General features: G+C 33.1%; 1 protein-coding gene across 2 annotated transcripts in view; it reads right to left on the minus strand.

The window, feature by feature from the left end:
• Nucleotides 1-1,744: 1,744 nt before the first annotated feature.
• LOC148309840 (protein rolling stone-like) overlaps nucleotides 1,745-23,356 on the minus strand; it is a 34,761-nt gene continuing 13,149 nt past the window's right edge. The window contains exons 2-5 of one of the 2 annotated variants that reach the window (XM_088259531.1): nucleotides 18,454-18,875; nucleotides 5,536-5,655; nucleotides 4,480-4,675; nucleotides 1,745-2,384 (exon numbers count right to left, since the gene is read on the minus strand). In XM_088259531.1, coding sequence (XP_088115657.1) covers nucleotides 2,144-2,384; nucleotides 4,480-4,675; nucleotides 5,536-5,655; nucleotides 18,454-18,784 — 888 coding nt within the window. In that variant the 5' untranslated portion in view covers nucleotides 18,785-18,875 and the 3' untranslated portion in view covers nucleotides 1,745-2,143. Of the gene's footprint in view, nucleotides 2,385-4,479; nucleotides 4,676-5,535; nucleotides 5,656-18,453; nucleotides 18,978-23,356 lie in introns of both variants that reach the window. The other variant, XM_088259530.1, reaches the window with a different exon arrangement.

A 23,356-nucleotide genomic window follows, 5' to 3' on the forward strand; every position in this document is an offset into this window, starting at 1 on the left:
TTTTCTTAATTTTATCGATAATGCTTATCCCAGGTTTGCATTCTTTCCTTATATCACCATTGGAAAATTTATCATACATGGTTTTGCCAACTCCATGCTTCACTTACATAGATTAGGGTTGGAACAAGGACATCGTTGTGTACTCCCCGATAAGCTTTATTCTAATTTATGTACTTCTAATTTATAAATACCTAAAAATATCTATTCCCACAGGTATTATCCATGATTCACTTCCATGCATTTTAGGGTTGGGACCAAGACTCCATTGTGTGAGTTTACCTACCCTCTAATTTATGTACATCGAATTCATGAATACCTAAAAATATCAATTACCGTCGGTATTATTTATTTAAAATTAAAAATAGCTAAATAGGCACATGCATTGACGGGCTTATTGCTATGAAGCAACATCTTCCAACCAACCAAATACATTATGGTGAGAATTTCAAGGTAAGGCAGGCCTTTAATTGCTGTATTAATTAGTGGGCACATAGCGATCGTACTAATTCAACATACCTACCTACTCTATGAGACATTTCACAGTTCATGTTGAATAATGTCATGCAAACAAATTGATGACAGAATAAGCCGGATCAGGTAAGGAGTTGTATTTTAAAAGAATTATTAACTTTGTCGTACGGTATATATATATAATTCTACACAAAAATATACATACATTTATATATATATATACATACATTTATATATATATATATATATATATATATATATATATATATATATATATATATATATATATATATATATATATATATATATATATATATATATATATATATATATATATATATATATATATATATATATATTTTTTTTTTTATATATATATAGTTTTTTTAAAGTTAAAGAAAAATATTTGTGTTTTTATTATTTACAAAAATACTTCAACTTAATACTATTTCTGTGAGCCCTTAGGCTCAAAGAAATATTTTTATTTTTAATTAATGTTTTACTTAGTAAATACCACTATTTCTTAAAATCTACTGTGACACGTGTTTCGATGCATTCCGCATCATTTTCAAACACCGTAATTTGTGACCGTGTTTCGATGCATTCCGCATAGATGTCACAGTAGATTTTAAGAAATAGTGGTATTTACAAAGTAAAACATTAATTAAAAATGGATAGATTTTACCACAAAGTGACTGCCGAATCAATTAATGAAATATTTTTAGAAATAGGTATCAAATCATGGTCATTATTAGAAATAAGTATCAAATTGTGAGTTTGAGCCGAGAAACTCTAGCTCAAGAGTCTGTGACACTAACCACGGGACCATAACCCGACACTATCATTTAGACATTTCATGATTGACAGTGTATAGTTGTTTATTATTGTCACTAGTCAAAGAAAATAAAAGTGGACAAGCTGATGTTTTTTTTAATTATATAAAACGTAGTCCCCCAAGAAATGTGAGTAAAAAAACTTATGTTATTATTTGTATGATAAATAAAAAACTAATTGAATATTTTAAGTATTTTATAAATATTTTTTATTGGTGGGTGTTTCTTATAAATATCATAAATATTATATGTAGTTAGCGACGATGTGAAAACAATAGGTTAATTAAAAATACCGTTTTGCATCCATGTGCATATATGTCATACCCATTTAAAAATTACGTATGTATATTATATATATATATATATATATATATATATATATATATATATATATATATATATATATATATATATATATATATATATATATATAAATATATACCCTAACTACTACTACTATCATTTAGTTTCTATTTAGGAGTAGGCAGAGAGGACGGAACGCCACATTTTTCTGTTACGACATACACTCTTAGCTCCCCTCACGTCCATACATCTAATCATACACGCCCTCCGATTACATAGCCAAATAAACTTTCTTAGTAATTCATTAAAAAAACTCATATCCATACCTTAATTATAATGTCGACCTGTTTCAAAGCAAACAGCATCCTCCTTAAGACTAATTAATCGACGTTTTATTGTACAGTATTATAAATATATATATTAAGTTAAGTTATTATCACATATAAAAATCAATACAATAATTCATTCACAGTCGATTACATTGTTCATTATATATAAAGACACTAATAAATTGTTTGTTGGTCTGATCCATTCGCTCAAGGCACGAAGCCCTTGTTGAAGTTGCCCGTGTCGAGGGTGACCGGGAGGGCCGATATGACGATGTTGCTCTCCCTGGGCTTGTGCAGTCTGTGTGCTAGCGCGGCCCTCAGCTCCGACACGGCGCACACCAACACGTGCAAGAACACCACGAGACCGGCTCCCCCGAACACGATGCCGATGGCCAGCTCCGGCTTCTTTCCCCAGTCCATCACGGGGTAGATGAACGGCCTGTCTCGGCTGGAAAGGGTAAACATAGTAAGTAAAGGAGAGACCCTTGCATACAAATGCGAGATCCCGATCCCGGATTATATGGTATTCTTCTTCAAACTCTTCGTATTTAGTTTATATCACCCTGGACTAGTACAAGAATCGCAGTACTTTTTTCGATGGGAGTTGCATTTATTATTCATCTTGCTTATTACAATAATATATACAAGGTAGAAGCGCATGGGTAATCACCTTTCTCTCTTGCAGTAAACGATAAAGATAACGCCACGTCAAAAAGATGCAGTGCTCCATGCAGATTTGGGTAATCATTATTATGCGAGTGATTTGATGGATGCTAAATTTTATCATATTTCTTCCAACCCTTATCCGCACCCCAATGGTGCTAAGGGCACTGCATCATACAAACACAATGTTATTTTGATCGTTAACCATGAAAGAAAGGTGATCAGCCCTCCGCTTCAGGTATCAGTCCAGGGTAATATTGAGAAAATTTTAAAGTGAAAAGAAAATCTATATTGTATTCACATACCGAAAAATGCCAGAAATTACTTTTTTTTTACGAAGAATTATGAGTAGAATTGGTGAATGTTTACAAACGTGTAACATTCACCAATTCTACCCATGATTGACAACCAAACTATTCAAATTCTTGGAACATCTAGATATATTGAATTGCCTCGATACACAGTTCTTGAACTCGGTAGACTTCACGAGAGACATCTATGATGGGACGAGGCAAGTTTTTTTTATTAAGCAGAGCTCTTTCATTTGTACGTGAGGTCCGAATCCTGGATTATATTCACATACTGAGGAACGCCTGAAAATACGTTTTTGTTTTTTATATTTTTTTAATGCATATAATTTGACTAGTTATTTTATTTACAGTATTTTGAGAGTGTCCAAGTACTTTTTCATAAATTTGGATTTTCTCCACATGGGAGTTATTTTTACATTTTTGACGTCTCAACATAGATGGATAAGAATGTGGAATTATGGATATTTACAGGCATATGACCTGTCAATTCTACCCATGATTGATAATCACACTACTAAAACTCCTAGATATGATTAATCCCATGACACAGTATACTATCATATCTACCGATGAACTCATGTTCACAACAGCCATCTATGTTGGATTAAAAAAGCTCGTTATCCATTCACTCCACATGTCCATACCACCATAAAGAACTCTTCTTAATCTTTTCAACTATCCCTAGTTCAGCCTTACATTCCTTTCTTTTATCTTCATTTTTGATTATACAATGATTTTGCAAATAACACATTCGTCTGAAGCAGGCCTGGCCAACCCAAATTGCACCCCGGTCCGCATCGATAACCAAAAATTTTCCCAAGTGGACAAATTTTCGTATACAGATATTAGAAAAAAATTATAACAATGAATTTCATGCTTATTAATTTTTGTAAGCATTATAAATAATTTGAACGCCGAGGTAATCAGAAAGTACAATCCAGGGTAGTTGCGAAAAAAAAACACATTACTACGATCAGATTTGAGATGGAAACACACATTGAACCAACAACAAATTTATCTGTATAGTAGTAAACATTTTGAAAATTTTTAACCATGAAAAATATGTATTTATTAAGACACATAAATCAGACAATATCACCAATTTTATTTTAAATAAAACCCATTTATCAATGGCCACTCATTGCAAGATTTTAATTTCTTTTCGTTTAATTAATTTTTCTAAAGCTATGTATTTATTTCAATAGTTGGAATTGCATACGTTAACTGGTTTTCAAGATTTTTCAAGTTGCCTTAAATTGACAATGCTGAAGAGTGTGCAAAAGGACATACATAGTTCATCGTTTTTATAACAACATGCATAACTTGGCTCTGAGCACATAAATTTTGTTGATGTATCAAACAGTGTATCACATTTATAATATCACTAGTTTAAAAATATATTCGTCATTCATGACCGCGGGCCGCACGTAAGGTCGCTGCGGGTTGGCCACCCATGGTCTGAGGGAACGTATTTCTTCAGGGTTCACTCTGCTTTCATCCTTCCTTTGCCAGTTCCATAAGACTGTAAATATTTTAAATATTAATTTTAATAGAGAACTTGTGACTTACGGGCCGAGTCCTCCGGCTGCCCAGTAGATGATGTTGAATAACACGTACGTCATGGCGTATAGAATTGGCTGCAGGATGTGCAGGAACCTCGAAGGAGGACCTCCCACGACCAGCTCCACGAAGCAGAGGATACTGTTGGCACCGTGCATTATGAAGTTCAGGAAAAAGGGACCCGTGCTTCCTTTGTCTTCGTTAGCTGGAAAAAAGCAAATCAAGTCAAAGAAAAAACTTAAAATAGATCATGTTGTTTTTGTTATGGGGTAAACCCTTTGAAATGACGGATAAAAGAAGAAACGGAGAAGAAAGAGAGAGACTAAAAGATTGAAAACGTTTGATGTATGGTGATGAAGAAGGTTTATGTATTGAAGATTTGAAAATCATGTTTTCAGGCGTCTTCTATTATGTAAAATAATTCACAAATAAATGGGTTGATAAATAAATAAAAATAAACTCACTCGACTCAACCATCCATAGTGTTGAGAATTCACATATAGAAGAAGGTGTCAATTATTATTACGTACAAGGTCATTGAGTAGAATTTTGTTTCTTCTAGCTAAAAAACATTTTATTTTAATCTGTGTTGGAAAAAGGGGGAAAATCTTTTGTGGGCCAACCAGGAACTTTTCAGGATTTGCTTATTGCTGGGAGGAAACCACACAAAACTCCTCAGGAGAAGGCGGACAAAAAGCCTTCCATTCCTCTAGAAGAGGGTTCGGCATTTTGTGTCCTAGCTTGGTTTGTGGTAGGAATGTCCACTATTTTTTTTGTCATGTATGTTATGATACCTTATTTGTAAAAGTTCCTTATGAATTAACACACAGATCCGATATGGGATAGGTCCTCACCCAGGTTCCTTCAACGCGCCTCCAGCCTGTGACAGGTTATAAGCCCAGTAAATACCCAGATTTCCATATGCTTCTTTATTTACGTAGAGATGTCAATAGCAGTTATTATTTATGATATAAATAACTTGTGCGAGGATCTGCTAACTATTGCACAAGCCAGCCATTCAGCTGACGAAATGACGGGATTCTAAGAAGAGCGAGCTTTGCTTACGTTTGTACAGGATCGACCAGTAGAGAATGGTGATGAAGAATGCCAGTGGAAGAGTCACATTGTAGAGGATCCAGTATACCTTGTAGGCGATCGGCATCTGCTTGTTATCATCAGTTAGATCTGAAAATGAAAATAAAAACTCTTACCTATCGGATAATGGAGGTTCGAATAATCGATCCTTTTTCAAAATTATTCAAGATTTGTATACAATTTTCTTTAATGATTCGTAAAGATTTCAACAGATGGCGTTAATTAAATAACATCTTACTTACAAAGATTATTTTTTTTAAACAAATTATATTTAGGGTCAACAAGAAAAAAATATATCGCCATAAAAATATTTGTGTTGCAATATTTCCGCGAGATCGCGGTGGATTTTGATAACAATAGCAAACAAACAAATAAGAAACACGGCCATTGAAATATTTTCTACAACATTTTGAGTGTGTCCAAATACTTGTTCACAAAATCTGGATTATCTCCAATTACAGGAGTTATTTTCATATTATTTTTTGACATCTCATCAAAGATGAAGAAGAATATGGAAGTCTGAGCATTTATGGGGCTGACGACCGTCATAGGCTGGTTTAAGTGATCACTTTACACACGTGTAACATTCACCAATTCTACCCATTATTGACAACCACACTACTCAAATTCTTGGAAGTTCTATATATATATGAACCAATTTACATTCTTTAAATCTCACCAATAGATGTCTCTAGTGAAGTTCTAGTGATTCAAGAACAAGGTTTCTAAATTGGTTCATATATATAGAACTTCCAAGAATTTGAGTAGTGTGGTTGTCAATAATGGGTAGAATTGGTGAATGTTACACGTGTGTAAAGTGATCACTTAAACCAGTCTATGACGGTCGTCAGCCCCGTAAATGCCCAGACTTCGATATTCTTCTTCATCTTTGATGAGATGTCAAAAAATAATATGAAATATTTTCTGTGGGATTTCGGGGGGCAGGGAGATTTCGATTAAAATTATTTCCGTTTTTCAGAATTTTTCAGTCAGAATTTTCTGTTCGAAGATATTTTCAACTTTTTCCTAGGCTTTTAAGAATAATCTGGGTAATTCCGTCGACGCAATTTCATAATTTGCGTTATTTTTTGTGCTTATTTTGTTTGAACGTAGAAACGTGACTTAAAACAGTTGGTTTTTGTCGTTAGCACAAAAAAAGAAATTAATTTATATTTTATTAAATCTGTATACAACCGTCATATGGTTTAAAATATTATTTTTCTACGTATTAAATTATCGTCGCTCTATCTCATGTGTAAAATAAATGTAAACGCAGTCTTGAATCGTTATTCTAATCGAAGTCTAACGATATTTCCAATGTTGCTTTCCTTTGTATAATAAACGTCAGTTTGAGAGTTGCTCGTTTTTTTATTATTGATTTACTTGTAATATATTTTTTTATCAATATTAAACCAAAAAATATCGTTTTATCTAACTAACCCAAACTAACCTAACCATCACGGCACTTCCTCGCAGTACCGTGATGAACTTAAGGCCCAATACACGATAAATCACAACTTAATTTTCTCGAAACTCGGGTAACATTTGACGTAATTGTTTTCTTCCTTCTTAAAACACCGGTTTTGTATTAAAAAAAATAGTTTTTCTTCGAAATAACTATATGGTTTTGATAAGAAAAGTGTTTTTGAAAGGTAAGGAGTTAAAAAAATATATTCTTTTTCAAATTTCAAAAAATATTATTTAATAAAAATGAGCGTGAAATGACGTCCAGCCCTCAGCGCGGCCGAGCGCGTTGTGATTTGACTTTTTTTGGATAATTATTTTGTGTTTTTTTTTTTGTTGTTGCAATTATCAAGGTATTTATTTTTAAATTTTAAATTGTCTCTGTTTTAAAGAATTTTAATATCTTCTATTTTTTATATCTGAAGGGAGGGTTTCGAAATATTTGGTTCCCAAACATTTATGTTCGAGTTGTATGGTGTTGCATTTTGTTATTGTAAAATCATTTTGGAATATCAAAGATGAACTTTTGAAATAGTGGAAAAAATTCAGTATTTTTAAAAATAACAGGGATAAATTTGTTATCTTAATTGTTAACAATTTTAGTAAAATAGACGTAGGTATATGTTTACGAATTAGCAGTAAATGATTGTTGGTTTAAGTATATAAAGATAGATACACACATATATACAAAGTACAAAGATACATATTGATAGGTATTTACCATTTTAATTATTCACCAATGCTCATCTTTTGCGGACAAATAACCTTGAGAATAAAAAGAGAAGTACGCAGTATGAAGCACTTCAAACACAGGTCGAATTACCATTCCACACACGTTACAATTTGTATGTAATACGATACAATATATTATATTGGATAACAGGGTTGCTTTTTGAATGTTTTTCGTTATGTCAAAATTTATTATTTACCACTTGGAATAGAATGAGCGTAAAACTATTTTCACATCATGACAGTTTTCTTACACCATTTTGACATTTGGAACCACAGAAAAATCTCACTTTGTTTATTTTTCAGGTTTATGTTCCAAATTTAAATTTTGTGTGTCCTGTTTAATAGATTTAAATGTGCGTAGGTTTCGGCACTGGCTAGAACACTCAAGAAGGGTGGAAAGCCATTAAAAAGAAGAAGAAAATATGCGTAGGTACCTTTACCGCTTAACCTGGGTAGGTATATTATGAGTTCATCAAACTTTTGAATTTGGAAAAAAAAATTATTCAAAGCAAACGAAGTGATTCTTTTGTTTTTTCAACTGTCAAAATGGGGAATTAATCGCCCACAAGTCAGCGATATTGCCCAGTTTGGGAACCTAACTAACTAGCCACCACGCCGCATCCCCGCAGGGGTAGGCAGAGAAAATAGAACGCCACAACAATCTGTCTTTGCATACAATATTCACCTTTTCCACATTTACACATCTTCTCATACACGCAGATTATTCCGACTGCTGACTTGACCAAGTGGTCAGGTCAGGTATTTGAAATATTTTGATGACTCATGCCAAGTAATCCTCGGTCTTCTTTTTCTTCTGTTACCACATTCGCCTCATAAATTTATTTAATTATCCTTTCTTCGCTCACGCGATTTACATACCCAAACCATCTCAACACACCTTTATTCATTTAATCTATAATGTTTATCTTAGCCTTGCATTCTCTCCTTATATCACCGTTCGAACATTTATCATACAACGTTTTGCCCCACATTTGTGATTAGATAAATGATAGTTTTAACTGGACGAGGGTAGGATACAAGAGTGAGGATCTGCCAAAACCCAATTTTGCAAGGACTTTTCGTTATAAGGTCGAATATTACGGTATTTATAAATACGGGTAATAAAAAGTGAACTTCCCGACGAGGTCACGTACACGATGCGATTCGCGAATGTCATTGATCCCATGCTAACTATGTTGCAATAAGGTGCCCTTGGCTGATGCATTTTTTGCTTTATTTTCTGGGTACCCAGACCAGCCAAACCACTCGACGCGACTGATCAAAATGTTACATTATTTTTTGACATCTCAACATAGATGAAGAAGAATATGGAAGTCTGGGCATGTACAGGGTTTACGACCATCATAGGCTGGTTTAAATGATCACTTTACACGTTTAACATTCACAAATTCTACCCATGATTGACAACCACACTATTCAAATTCTTAAAATTTCTAGATATCTTATTGATCAAACTCGAAACACAGTGCTTGACTTCACTAGACTTCACTAGAGACATCTATGTTCATCAAAAAATAATTTAAAAAAATAACTACTAATTGGACATAATACATTGTGAACAAGTATTTGGACACACTCAAAATGTTGTGCGTAAAATGTTCGCTTGTAACTATTTAAAGTAACTGAAAGTGAAACTTCTTAGGCGTCGATTCGACAATTTATAGTTGGACGAGGATAGATAGTGAAATTTCAAGGACGCGTCACTTTTAATAGACACAATTCGTAACATTACAGAAAAATAATATAACGTGAGTATAAGAGAGAATGAGAAAGAAAGTTATGAATTCCGATGCTACGAGAGTGGAGCAAAAGAGATTCACGTATGTATGTATGTATATACATACACGATACAGTGATAGAATAAATTCGTTTTACTGTTATTTTGTCTTACTAATTTCAATCCCGTGCACAGACCATCTCAACACACCTTTGTTAATTTTATCGATAATACCTATCTCAGCCTTGCATTCTTTCCTTACATCGCCATTCGAACTTCTATCATATATACATATTCCTCTAAAAGATTACATTTCGACCTATTCAGTCTTTTTTGCTAATTGAGATAATTTTTAGTAAAAAAAAATACGAACGCATTCTTTCGCAAAACCATTTACGGTACATAAATATTCTCTTTAATTGAACATATATTTATATGAATATGTGCTCTATAAATTATGAAATTATTGTTTATATTATATTCTGCTTTTTGATCGAATGCCTCCTTACTGCGTCACAAAACGCTTCGTGTTACACGGAATGAGTAAACCATTTATAATTTTCCTGTTTATATAGGAAATGCGTGGAGAATCCCACATAACATAAGACGTTTGTATGTATATATTTAAAAAATAAATTATAATGCGTTATAATGAGTTATAATGCGGTCGTGTTAAATAATTCAATGATTAATGTTTTTCCTTTGTGACGTACATGACGCCGATTCACAAAGCAAAGAAATAAAATCCCTGTCTGATAAGGAAAACTGTGGGATAATAAATGGATAGCCAATGCCAGACTGCCTTGGTCTTGATGCTGTTCAACCGTCTGTAAGGCGGGATAATAAAAAGCCCGCAACTTAATTGTCCTTAACTTAGGTAACATTTAACCTCATTGAATTTTTTTCATATTATTTTTTGACATTTCATACAAGATGAAGAAGAATAAGGAAGTCTGGGCATTTACGGAGCTGACGACCGTTATAGGCTGGTTTAAGTGATCACTTTACACACTTGTAACATTCACCAATTTTACCCATTGTTGACACAACCACACTACTCAAATTCTTGGAATTTCTATAGATATGATCCAATTTCGAAACATCGTTCTTGAATCACTTCAAACTTCACTAGAGACATGTATTGGTGAGATTTTTTTTTGTTGTTTTTGTATTGAAAAAGTAAGTTATTCAATGGTAAGGAATTAAAAAATATCCCATTTATTTTATGTATTTATATATATATATATATATATATATATATATATATATATATATATATATATATATATATATATATATATATATATATATATATATATATATATATATATATATATATATATATGTATATATACATATATACATATAAGGAATGTATGATATCACTGTAATTGGATCTAGCTGTAGTTTAAAATAAATCAAACAAATTAATAATCTGGTGTATAAGTACATTTTTATCCTTATATAAACAAGGATAAAATTGCTATAAATCCATAAGTTTCAAAATGTGACATAAAAAGACAAAGAACGATAAAAAAAACCTTCATCAAAAATGATGAAAAATCGAAAACAAACAAATTAATTAAGTTTAGTTCAACTCTATTTTTGTAGTTATTTTAAACTATAAAAATATACATATAAGTACATATATGTGGTATTTTTAAACTAAAGGTAAACAATTTGCTTCGATTTACATAGCTTAATAAGTATTGCGTAATTACTGAAAACTTTTTATGGGATTAAAATGCTTACAATTTATGCATTAACTGGGTCGTGTACTGCATAATGTACCTACCTTACGTACGATTAAAGGTACTGCAAACGATTAAATATAATTTATGCTAAAAACATATATCTAGGACAATCTAAACATCGGATTTAGTGAAATCAGGGTCGTTTGGAAGATATCCTGGATTCTGCTCCGTGAAGCATAAAAGCACGAAGCATGATAAAATGTATACTAACTATTGTTACGTTATTACGTGGCGTTATAGAAACCTGGTATGTATCAATGTATGATCTTAAAGACTTTTTAAAAATGTAACACGTTATTTTTTAAAGACAGATATTTGCAATGTCTTCAATATTTGTAGTATTTTTCATTCAAGCGGCAACTTTATTAATTGCCAAACTTAAAGTACATAGTAAGGGGAGTGTTTTGACTTTCATAAAAAGCTAACGAAACAGTTTGAAACATATCAAAATTCAAATTTGTTTAATAAAAAATCGGAAAAAAAGAAATAATAAAGAAAACTTAAAAGGAGTAATACAAGAACTAAAAGAATCAATTTTTTTGGTGTGTCCAAATCCTTGTTCACAAATCTGGGTTTCTTCACTTAGTAGTTATTTTTATATTTTGGCATCTCAACATAGAGATGAAGAAGAATATGGAAGTCTGGGTATTTACAGGGCATATGACCTGTCATAGGCTAGTTAAGTGATGACTTTACACACTGTTGTGAATAACATAACTGGTCAAATTATACGCTGAATAAAAATTCAAAATCATGTTTTCATCCGTCTCCCAGTATGTAAAATTATCCCATATTTAGAACACATACAAAGAATAAAATAAACCTTCTAACTCTTGTTTGCACCCAATGGTGCATACGGCACTGCATCGTATTGACGCACTGTTATCTTGATTTTTACTTACAATAAGGCAACGTGATCACTCCTGCGATTCATTAAATAAAAATTCGAGTGTAAAATCACCAATATTTATTTTCACCCTTCCCTTAGAATCGAACCCAGGATCTCCAGCACGGTAGCTAAACACGCTAACCATTACACCACGTAGGCGTTTTTCATACACAAATGTGTGGTTTATCCATAATAACACTCTAAAACGTATCTTTTGCGCCACCCTGTATTGGGCAGAGATTAGTGGAAGGATGCTGCCTTGTACAATATATAAACGTGATAAGATACAAACGTTGATATTGTGATATGAGAAGAATGAACGTATTGAAAATACACCTGAATGATTTGTATATTTTGCTTCTAAAGTTTGTCTAGTTTCATCACTGCCTGTCTGTTATTAAAACATCCGTTAATTAAGTATCCGTCTTCTGAGATGGCACCATTGGCTTGTTCTATTAACTGTAACTATGGTATACTTTCGAGATGACCTCCATTATAATACCAGAAACATTGAGACTTGAAAGGTTTTTTTACTATTAACCTAGCCGGCTCGAACAGGGGGATCGAAACCCCCCATATTTTAATTTGGGACGTATATCTGAAGATAGATGGACGAAGGTATATCTGAGGATAGATGGATAAGGTGCTTTAAGGTCGCAGAAGCGTAGGTAGGCCCCAGACAAGATGGTCCGATGACATTAGGAAGGCGGCGGGCCTGCGCTGCAAGAGAGTCGCGTCCTACAAAGAACTGTGGACGTCTAAAAGTGAGGCCTTTGTTATACTGGACACAAGAAGAATGCTGAAGTTAGGAATTATATCGTAGTCATACAGGAGAAAGTGACCAAGTGCATTTGTTTACAAAAACGTGATGATGAACTATTAGATATCTCACTAGCTTAATATTGCCCTGAAAATTTTCCCAGAGGATTTTAATCTTGGAAGTATAATATATTGACTTCTTAAAAATGACTAACTGCATTGATGTTTGTTTTGTTGACGAGCAAAAGTGACTTAAATACCCCTCCTGAACATTTTACGTATTGTCAGTTGGTCACTTTCTCCTGTACGACTACGATATGTGAATTTTAATTCGATAACTTAAATATTGTAAAAGCTACTTAATCTATATTTTTTGTAATCTAAACAATAATATTGAAGAAAATTTTCCCATTTTTATAATAATAATTTCAAATTGTTAAATGTTTCAAAATATTATTTAAGTTGGTACCGCGAGTTCTATGTATTTATTTATCAGCAGGTTAATTTTCGACGTCTCGCTCTCGCTTAGTCGGCGCTTGGCTGCGCGTCGGAAAGGACGTAGGATCTGTGACTCAGCTCGCAGCGAGTAACGATTTCCATACAAATGAGAAAAGGGGTCTTTTGGTACCCCGCTTAAATCACGTGTAATTTTTGGATGTTTGGTACGGGAAAGGTTAAATATGACTGAATAAGGTAAAACGTATAGTTGTGCCGAAAATTTTGTTGTTTCAGAGAATACAGGACTCCCCCATACTAATGAGCAGTAGAAGAGGTCTTCAACCAACATTTCCAGAATTAACTTTACATATATTATTTAAATTCACATACAAAATCCATTTATTACATATAATTATATCAAATCATGCCTAAAACCTTTACCATAACTTACATGTAATTATTATTATAATACAATACTTAAACTCATTCAATTTAAATTCATTTTGAAAGGAAACATTACATAAAATTATGGTTTTAAACTCCTGTCTTGTTGTGTATATAACACAGAATTTTGTGTAGCCTCACACCAGTCTGATGATGTCGGTTACTACGAAACTCGGTTGCTGGTAAAATAAAATTCATGTGGAAAAAGGTATATAAGTAGTTGTTATTTTATTCTACGTGTAGTTTATACCAAGAAAAAAATCTAGCAAATGACATATTAATGGCACGATAGATCGAAGATGAATAACATAACATATACATTTGTTCGTTACATCAAAAGTGATCAATAAATTTTTAAGAGATATAATGCGTTTTTTCGTGGATTGACCCACATTTGACCCACAAGACTTGAAGAAAAGAATAATTGAATTCGGGCTACTTTCCTTACTGCTTCCTGCATGCTGAGGTGAGGAAATTTGCATTTTGGCATAATCTTCGTATGACGTAACACCACTACCTCACCTTTTGACAATCTCACAAGATCGTCGCAAACACAACGATTCTTCACGGAGCGCATAACGCAAAACTTCTATTGGGAAATGCGCATATATTTTGTTGACAACACGCTCAATATTCAGTATGTCAGGTAAATTAAGAGATTTAGAACGTAGTATTTTGGTAGATATTTCATTTTTCTTTAAAGTTTTTTGATGATACTTTGCGGCACATTTTATGAACATTATAAAATTAAACTGAAACTTTCTTTTTAACCGCATTGATAATTTGTATTTTTTGTCCGCCTCCGTGGTGTAATGGTCAGCACGCTTAGCTACCGTACTGAAGGTCCCGGGTTTGATTTCCATGGGGGGGTGGGTCAAATAAATATAATTGATTTTTTCACTCACATATTCACTCATATTACCCTGGACTGGTACCTGAAGTGGTGCGCTGATACCCTTTTCTTCATGTGTTAACGATCAAGATAACACTTGGTTTATATGATGCAGTGCCCTATGCACCATCGGGTACGGATGAGGGTTTGAAGAATAATTTTTTCAACCGATTTTTGACCGTTGGAAAAAAGTACAAAAGAATAAATGTGGGTGATTTTTTTTTATTTTCAATTTTATGTTTGAAAACAAACTCCAAATTTCTTCGTATTTTCTTTGAAAAATTCACAAAGTGTGACGATACTGGGCTGTGTTTGTATTGATTTTAAGCACATAAGATATGGAGCGATGGTTATTTACTATATTAGCGATATAACGTTTTCACACTTATCCTTGCAAGGTCAAATTTTAACGGGATTTAAGAATACGGGTTATTATTTTGTTATGGAGAATACATTATAGAATCGATAAAAGATAGTAAGTCGTTTGAGGCTATCATCTTGAGTTCTTGTCACGTTCAGTAATGAGTTTCCGATGAACCACACATACATGGTGAACCTTGATTCGTGGTAGATGGATGGACAATGGCATACCTTAAATTGACGAACGAGGCTGAGATGTTTAAGACTTCAAAGGGTCAAGGAGGCAAAATTTGATTCTTCTTATTTAAAAATACCGAATTATATAATTATGTATGATTGTTTATTCATTAAAGGTTTTATTTTTTTATCGTGCGGTGGTTTAGTGTGCACGTTCGGCTACAAAGCACGAGGTCTTGGATTCGACAAGAACTCAATTATTTTCATTACTGCAATTATAAAACCTTGGACAGGCTATTTTATTTTGATATTTTTCATTTATTTGCTGGCTGGACCCAACCATACGCTGCCGTACCTCAATACTGATAAATGGAAAAGAAAGAAATGAGAACGAAAAGTTTTCTGATCCATTTGTTTAAATTCGTAATGCTCGTAGGTGTACGATATTTTAGCAGCTATTAAGAAATGCGCTGACGGCCTTGACCATCGTGTGTTGCTGTTACTTTTAACAGATGGCGCTGCCATGGCGGAAAAAACCAATTGAAAAATGTTTTTACCTATTCACAGGAAAACGCATATATTGAAAATACGAGCGTATTAAATTTAAATATAATCGAAGAAAAACTTTAGGAAGTTTAAGATATTGAACAAACTAACAATATTAATATTAGTGATTCATTAGCGATCCAGATAATATGTTAAACCATGAATGAGAAAAAATATAAAAATAAAAATATAAAATAAACTTAAACACAGTATAACAAAGTAATAAAGTATATTAAAAAAAAAATTGGATAATTTATATAGCGTCATTCAATCTCCATTCTTTAGACTCAGTGAAGTCCGGTCTCCAAGATAGTCTTGGATCATGTTTAGACTGTCTAAAAATATTCGACTTTCAGGGATTTGTCGAGGTAAACCTTGAATAAAGCACGGATAGAATTTAAATTCACAAAACAATTCGTAAATCGCTTTAATCGTTATTGTAAGAAAATCCCCTCAGTCAATGTTATCACCGCGAGTTCGCAGGAAAAAATCCGCCACGAACGTGTTCGCCGAAAGTGAATCGAGTGGCCAAAAGTCGTTACGTCACGAAATGAATAATTTCACAGTTAGCCTACTTCAGAAAACATTGACCCACGCGTTTATAACATAATATCATATCGTTATATTAGCGGAATTCCTGAATGGCGTTAAACTACTGATTAATATAACGAAAATCGGTAAAAAACGCAACCTTGTTATGTCACTCGTCTACGACTTCATCATTGTGCCATCGATTTTCGCAATTTTTATCAATCTCCGTAGTGCAGTGTTTAGCACATTTGGCTACCATACTTTTTGTATTTTATTGACTCGTTGGAATTGGTCGAACATCTATATTTAAGATAAGAGTTCCCTATATTATTTTGAGAAATAAATAGACTTTGTTTTTTGATCCACTTACATTTTTATATAAAAAAACTAGTTTCGGCAACAACCTGTTGTCCTCTTTAGGGTTTATTTTATTAAATAAACCCTGAAGAGGACAACAGGTTGTTGCGGATTTAGATGGTTTTTAGTAAAAATGTTAGTGGATCAAAAAACAAAGTCTTTTTATTTCTCAAAATAATATATCTATGATCCACAAAGTTAATGCTTTCAATATTCAAAATATAAGAGTTCACAGTCAAATCACCGGGCCAACTGACTCTTTAGCCCTTTCCATGAGTAGAACAAACACTCTAAACAAAGTTCCTGTATTTATCGTTCATCCAAATTGGTTAACGATGAATATGGGAATTTTGAATATTCAACTCAAGACTGTGAGCGCTGAGATCACTAATATTGTTCACTATAAGCACTTGTTTTGTAATACTCGTGTGTATAACTTGATGTTACCGATCTGCTAAATTCTTAAATAAAAATATATATATTTGAATTAAATTATAACAATACATTATGTACTTGTCACGGTCGTGGCATTGAATACCAATGTAATATGGCGGTCAGTGTGTATTAGTGATAAAAATACAATAATAATTGAATATGTAATATTTAAATATCAGGTATTATAGAAAATCGTGTATATTTACATGATATGTATATAATACTAGGAATAATTGCTTCACCATGTCATTAAGAGGCAAGTCGGAAAACACGCAACATCACGTTCAGTTAGATTAGTCAAACGTCTCCTAGATAAATACTTTAGACGCACTACGGAAAAATATAAGGCCGTAGACTAATATCAGCTGTTTATTCATTCAAACAATAATTAGCAATCGCGTTGATAAGATGATACGATAGATTATGTTTATAGTTGAAGAAAAACTTTGAAAAACCTTTTCGTACAAAATGGTTACTACACTATATTGAACGTGCTATACTAATATAGTGTGATATTATGATGTATGTATTATAAAAATACAAATCTTCCTCGAATGACATCTACAGGAAAATCAAAGAATTCATGGATGCGGGAGAAAGAAAACACGATTCAAAGGCACGACCTAGGTTGTCCATGACAGAAGGACCTACAACCTGAGGACGAGGAGAGCTTACTCCAACAGTCTACGAAGACTGTTGGGATGGAGCCAGGAAGAATAAGACTAAACTGAATTTAAAATAATGTTCGTTGGGTAGTAATTTTTTTTTAATAAATTATAAAACAATACTAATTATGATATTTTTACATGGAAATTTAAACAATCCAAATTGAGTATGTAGACTGGTCTAACCACCTGTTTCCTATCTCCATCCAGTTGTATCAAATATTGTGATTTGTCCGTTTAAGAACTTCATTTGGGCAGAGCAGGCAGACGTTACTAAGTTGGAATCTGGTCCAACAGCATAGGGGTGAAACACGCGAAGGATGTGATCACGGGGTACTCGCGGAATTCACCACAGAAGCTTAACAAGAAACAAATAAGGATCCTTACACGGTACTGCAGACTGAGGAAGCACAGTCGAAAATTGGACTGCATGATTCCCCAGTCTGCAGATTGTATGGATAGCGAAACACCCATCCACATTCTCTATAATTGCCACGTACTCGCTGGTAATCGAAGTCACATCCTTGGAGAGCCACTACTGGACTCCGAGAAGGCGAAGCTCCTAACACAATGACAGGTCATGAGCTACATGACTCACGTAGGTCTTAAGAGTGACCTATAATACAGAGGGGGTGACGATAGACCTGATATGGTCGCAGTGATACAAGGGATGTAAGACTTCTTATAAAAAAAAATAATTTACTTACCAAACGTAGAATCTCCCGGGTTGGAAGCCCTCTGTCTCCTGTACGCCTGCAGGACTAGCCAGGTCGCCACGATCGCGTGCACAGTGCTGGTCAGGTAGCCCCAGTTGGTGAGGAAGATCAGCCACTTGCCGGCGTCCCAGTGGTCCTGCACCGACCACGTTAGCCCAGCGAGGAACAGGAGAGTCATGACGATCCTGTAGACCAGGAACGCGGAGTGGATGGACCCCGAGCCAGAGTGCCAGGGGCCTCTGGCGAACCGCGACGGATCGGGATGGTCGAGGGAGAACTGGGACGTGTGGAAGTGGCGCTTCCATCTTGATGTCTTCTCCATTTCGTCTTAGTTTAATAAGTACTCTCCTTTAAAGCTTTTCGCTGATATCCTGAATATTTCTTTCTATTAATGTATTATTTATTCTGAAATACTTATTATTTTTTCCTTCGTATTAATGCGTTATTTCTTCTTAAATACTTCTTTTGAATGTGTAATTGTTTAATTAATTTTGAGCACACACAATAACTTAAATCTGCAATAGTCGGCATGAAAATAAAAGTTTAGAGTTTTATTACGAATATATTACATGAATAATATCCATTTAAGGATTACTCTCACAATTATATGACCAAAAGAGGTATGATAAAAATTAAAAAAAAAAAAACTCTTTATTCCAGCTTGACTAAGTGGTGGGTGCAATACTTAGTCAGCCATATATGTTTTACAACATTTTTTTATAAAATGAAATTAAAATTACAATAATGAAGAAATAAAAAATAAAGAAAAGAAACCGCGAAAGAAAAACAATTAAAAATAGTATGTGTTAGATTTTGTTTGATGTGTTATGGATCTTGTACTTCATCATATAGAACGTTAATTGTCATTTGTGTGCTTTGCTGGGAGGTGCTTTCTTGTTAATACAAGAAAGCACCTCCCAGCAAAGAATATAAATCACAATTATCACACTTTATGGTGACGTAAGGGATCCATAACGCAGAAACGCATCAAACAAAACACATAACCTCTTTTGGTTAAAAGAACTTTCATTACTATGCAATTTATTGCAATAGTTGTTATAAAATCTGCGTCTTTTATCCAATAAGTAATTCACCGATTATATTTTGTATTTTAAAAGCATTGATAACTTTGTGTATGGTAATCAAACATTCTCCTTATCATCCATTGTTCACTTTGTGTAATACCACTTTTATAAATACTTATTATTGACTACCGGTTTCGGAAAATCATTCAATCATCGGGTCATTAAAATAAAATTATTACGATTTGACATTTGTCTGAAAATAATCTTTTGAAAGAGAGAAAGAAGACAAATGAACAAAATGGGAATATTTTTAAAAGTGGACTCAGATAAATTTTGTTGGTTATTTATTATGGGTAAGTCTTTTATTATACAAACAATAATATAGGTAAACTGTTGTTAAATTTTAAAGATGAAGAAGATAAATTGAATCATTCTGGTGTTTATAAATTAAGTTATACCAATGGTCCAGCGTTTTACATAGGAAAAACATCTCGTTAGCTCAGTAACAGAGTTAAAGAACATCTAATGTGCCTTAATAATAATAATTTTTCGGAATTCGCTAATCACCTTATATCTGAAGATCACAATTTTAATAAATCGACTTATAGAAATTTTATGTGTAAATAAAACTGGTATTTGTTTAGATAATATAGAAAATTAGAAATATGTAAAGCAAACAATAAAGACTTACCCCCATAATAAATAACCAACTAAATTTAACTTCGAGTTCACTTTTAAAAATATTCCCATTGTATTCATTTGTCTTCTTTCTCTCTTTCAAAATTTTATATGAATGATTTTCCAAAACCAGTCACGAATAAGTGTTTATAAAAGTGGTATTACACAAAGTGAACAATGGATGATAAGGAGTGTTTTAATTCACGGACTGCTTTGAAATTTTGACATAACGTTACATTCGAATACGCGTGTTTATATATGTACATACATCTTTAATATCATTAAAAAGGAATTAAATATAAAAGTGCATTTTTTGACATCTTAACAGATGAAGAAGAATGTGGATGTCTGGGCATTTACAGGACTTACGACCGTCAAAAACTTGGTTAAGTGATCATTTTACACACGTGTAACATTCACCAATTCTAACCATGATTGACAACCGTCCTACTGTTTTTATTAATCTAGATATATGTATTGATCAAACTATGAAATATATTGGATTGGATTATCATAACTCCTTATTGGAGATAATACAGATTTGTGAACAAGTATTTGGACACACTCAAAATGTTATATTTAAAATCAAACAGTGATTTTTAGGGTCTACTAAGTTGTATACTTTTTATTTTTAAAAACACACAAATAAATTTTGTGGCAATTGTTTCGCCTTGTTAGGGCATTATCAAACTACTGTGAAGATTAAATAGACTGAGGGTCCTTATATAGCTATACTCGTACAATTCTAGGCACTTAAGTAATATTAAGCACCGACAATTTTCTTACATTATAATTTTATAATTTTGTAAAATATGCTCCCGTCACGGGAAACCTCAATGAGAACACATTGCTATAATTTGTAATTACTTATATGATTCAATAAATAAATACCATGGGATTTTTTCGTATTATTGTTATGACATTAAATATAAGGAATTTCCAATATTATTGTCACGCACTTTAGAAGAATTTTACATCAGGGGTTAATTAATGTATAAAGGTGAATAAATTAATATACAGACGATTATCTCATTATTATCTCATTAATTATTATCTTTATTCATTTTTTTTATTTAATTATTAAAGCACGGTGTAAATACACTTTCCAATAGTTCTGATCCTATAATCTTTAGATATTTTTATCATCCATTTTTAATTTAAGTTTTACTTGGTAAATACCACTATTTCTTTACATCTACGTGTTTCGATACATTCCGCATCATTTTCAAACACCGAGTTTGGTGAGTGAAGTATACGGTGTTTGAAAATGATGCGGAATGCATCGAAACACTTCGGCTGTCCAAATTTAAAACACAGTAAGGGACATTTTTTTCTATTACGTTTTTTTGCATTTTTGGATTAAGTAGAGTTTTCTTAGTCCATAAATGCAAAAAAAAACGTACTACAAAAAAAATGTCCCTTACTGTGTGTTAAATTTGGACAGCCGACTTGTCACAAATAGATTTTAAGAAATAGCGGTATTTACCAAGTGAAACTTGATTAAAAACGCATATTACCACAATGTGACTGACGAATCAATAAATGAAATTTTTATTATCATTAACGAAATTATTAACATTACAATACAAAAGTAGACAATATGAAATGCATAGTAATACAAATAGATGAAAACTTCAAATATGATTTGGAAACTGGAAAATTACATCTTTAAAACCATACGCATCATCGTAGATACTAAAGAACAAGTAAAAATTGACTACGCTTCATGGCAGTCCATTATATAGGATGGGATAATTTGTTGGGGTAGTACGAGGAATGCATTATCAAATACTGTTATTGTTACCCAAAAATCAAAATTGAAAATAATACTTAATGTTCCGAGACACGTTCCCACAGAGGAAATATTCAACAAATAACAACTTATGAAAGTCAAGCAACTACACGCTAAAACAATCCTTACATATGCATATAAGTATCACTCTCACATAACACAAGAAAGCGCATCCAAGCAAAGCACAAAAACCACAATTAACACACTTTATTTTAACGCACATAGAAATACATCCAAAACACAGAAACACATCAAACGAAGCGTATGTTTTAAGAAAGAGAGGGAGAGAGAGAGAGAGGGAATCGGAAAAATCGGTATGTATGGAGGAGATGCGTGAACGTGGAAGAAGCGAACGTTGTTTGCAAAGACAGTAATCTGTCACACTAATACTAATCGGAGATTAAGTGATTGATAAATTGGTGTAGCGTTCTATACCCTCTGCCTACCTCTGAGTAAAGCTGCATGATAGTAAGTTATATATTATATATAAAACCCTTATCCGCACCCCAATGGTGCATAGGGCACTGCGTCATATAAACGCAGTGTTATCTTGATCGTTTACACATGAAAGAAAGGTAATCAGCCCTCCGCTTCAGGTACCAGTCCAGGGTAATATTGAATAAAATATGACAGTGAAAAAATCACTTATATTTATTTTACCCCCCTTGGGAATCGAACCCGGGACCTCCAGAACGGTAGCCGAGCGTGCTGACCATTACACTACGGAGGCGGACAAAAAGTAAGTTAGTTAAGATAATAGATTGCTAGATTGGTGTGGCGTTCTATTCTCTCTGCCAACCCCTGTGGCAATGCGGCGTAAAAGTTAGTAAATAAATTGAAAGTTGTTTTACTCATTGGAAAGGTCGAAATTTTTAAATAAAATAGATGCATAATGGATTGTGTGGAAAATTAATAAAGTTTTATAGAATAGACCTAATATTACATTATATTTCCTGTATAATGGCCGATTCGACATACATAATTATAAAAAAACGCGTACTCACACACATATTGTGCAAATTTAAACGTCTGATGACTAGAAATTAATGGAATGAAGTAATGTTGGCGGAAGTAGACCACAACGATTATCAACTGTGCTTCTGGCTTGCTTCATAATGACTTTTTTGAATTCGGATGGTTCCTTTCTCATAGGCTGTAGTGTACCTGTGCACATATGCGTGAGCGGTAGGTAGATGTAGGTCGATCGAAAGCAACCAGGTCTTCACGACCCGTTCATTTACAATAATTCCGAATCCCGATATTTACTGATTCACAGATTTGATTAATTGAACTATAAGTGAATATCATCGATGACTGACTGATTCATGGATTCACTGAGAAACGGAGCTATAAAATTTTATTTTTATTTTGAGTGTGTCGAAATACTTGTTCACAAATC

This window comes from Brachycentrus maculatus, unplaced genomic scaffold (genome assembly GCF_059751285.1).
Source record: "Brachycentrus maculatus isolate JH-2025_06_01 unplaced genomic scaffold, ASM5975128v1 h1tg000117l, whole genome shotgun sequence".
NCBI lineage: Eukaryota > Metazoa > Arthropoda > Insecta > Trichoptera > Brachycentridae > Brachycentrus > Brachycentrus maculatus.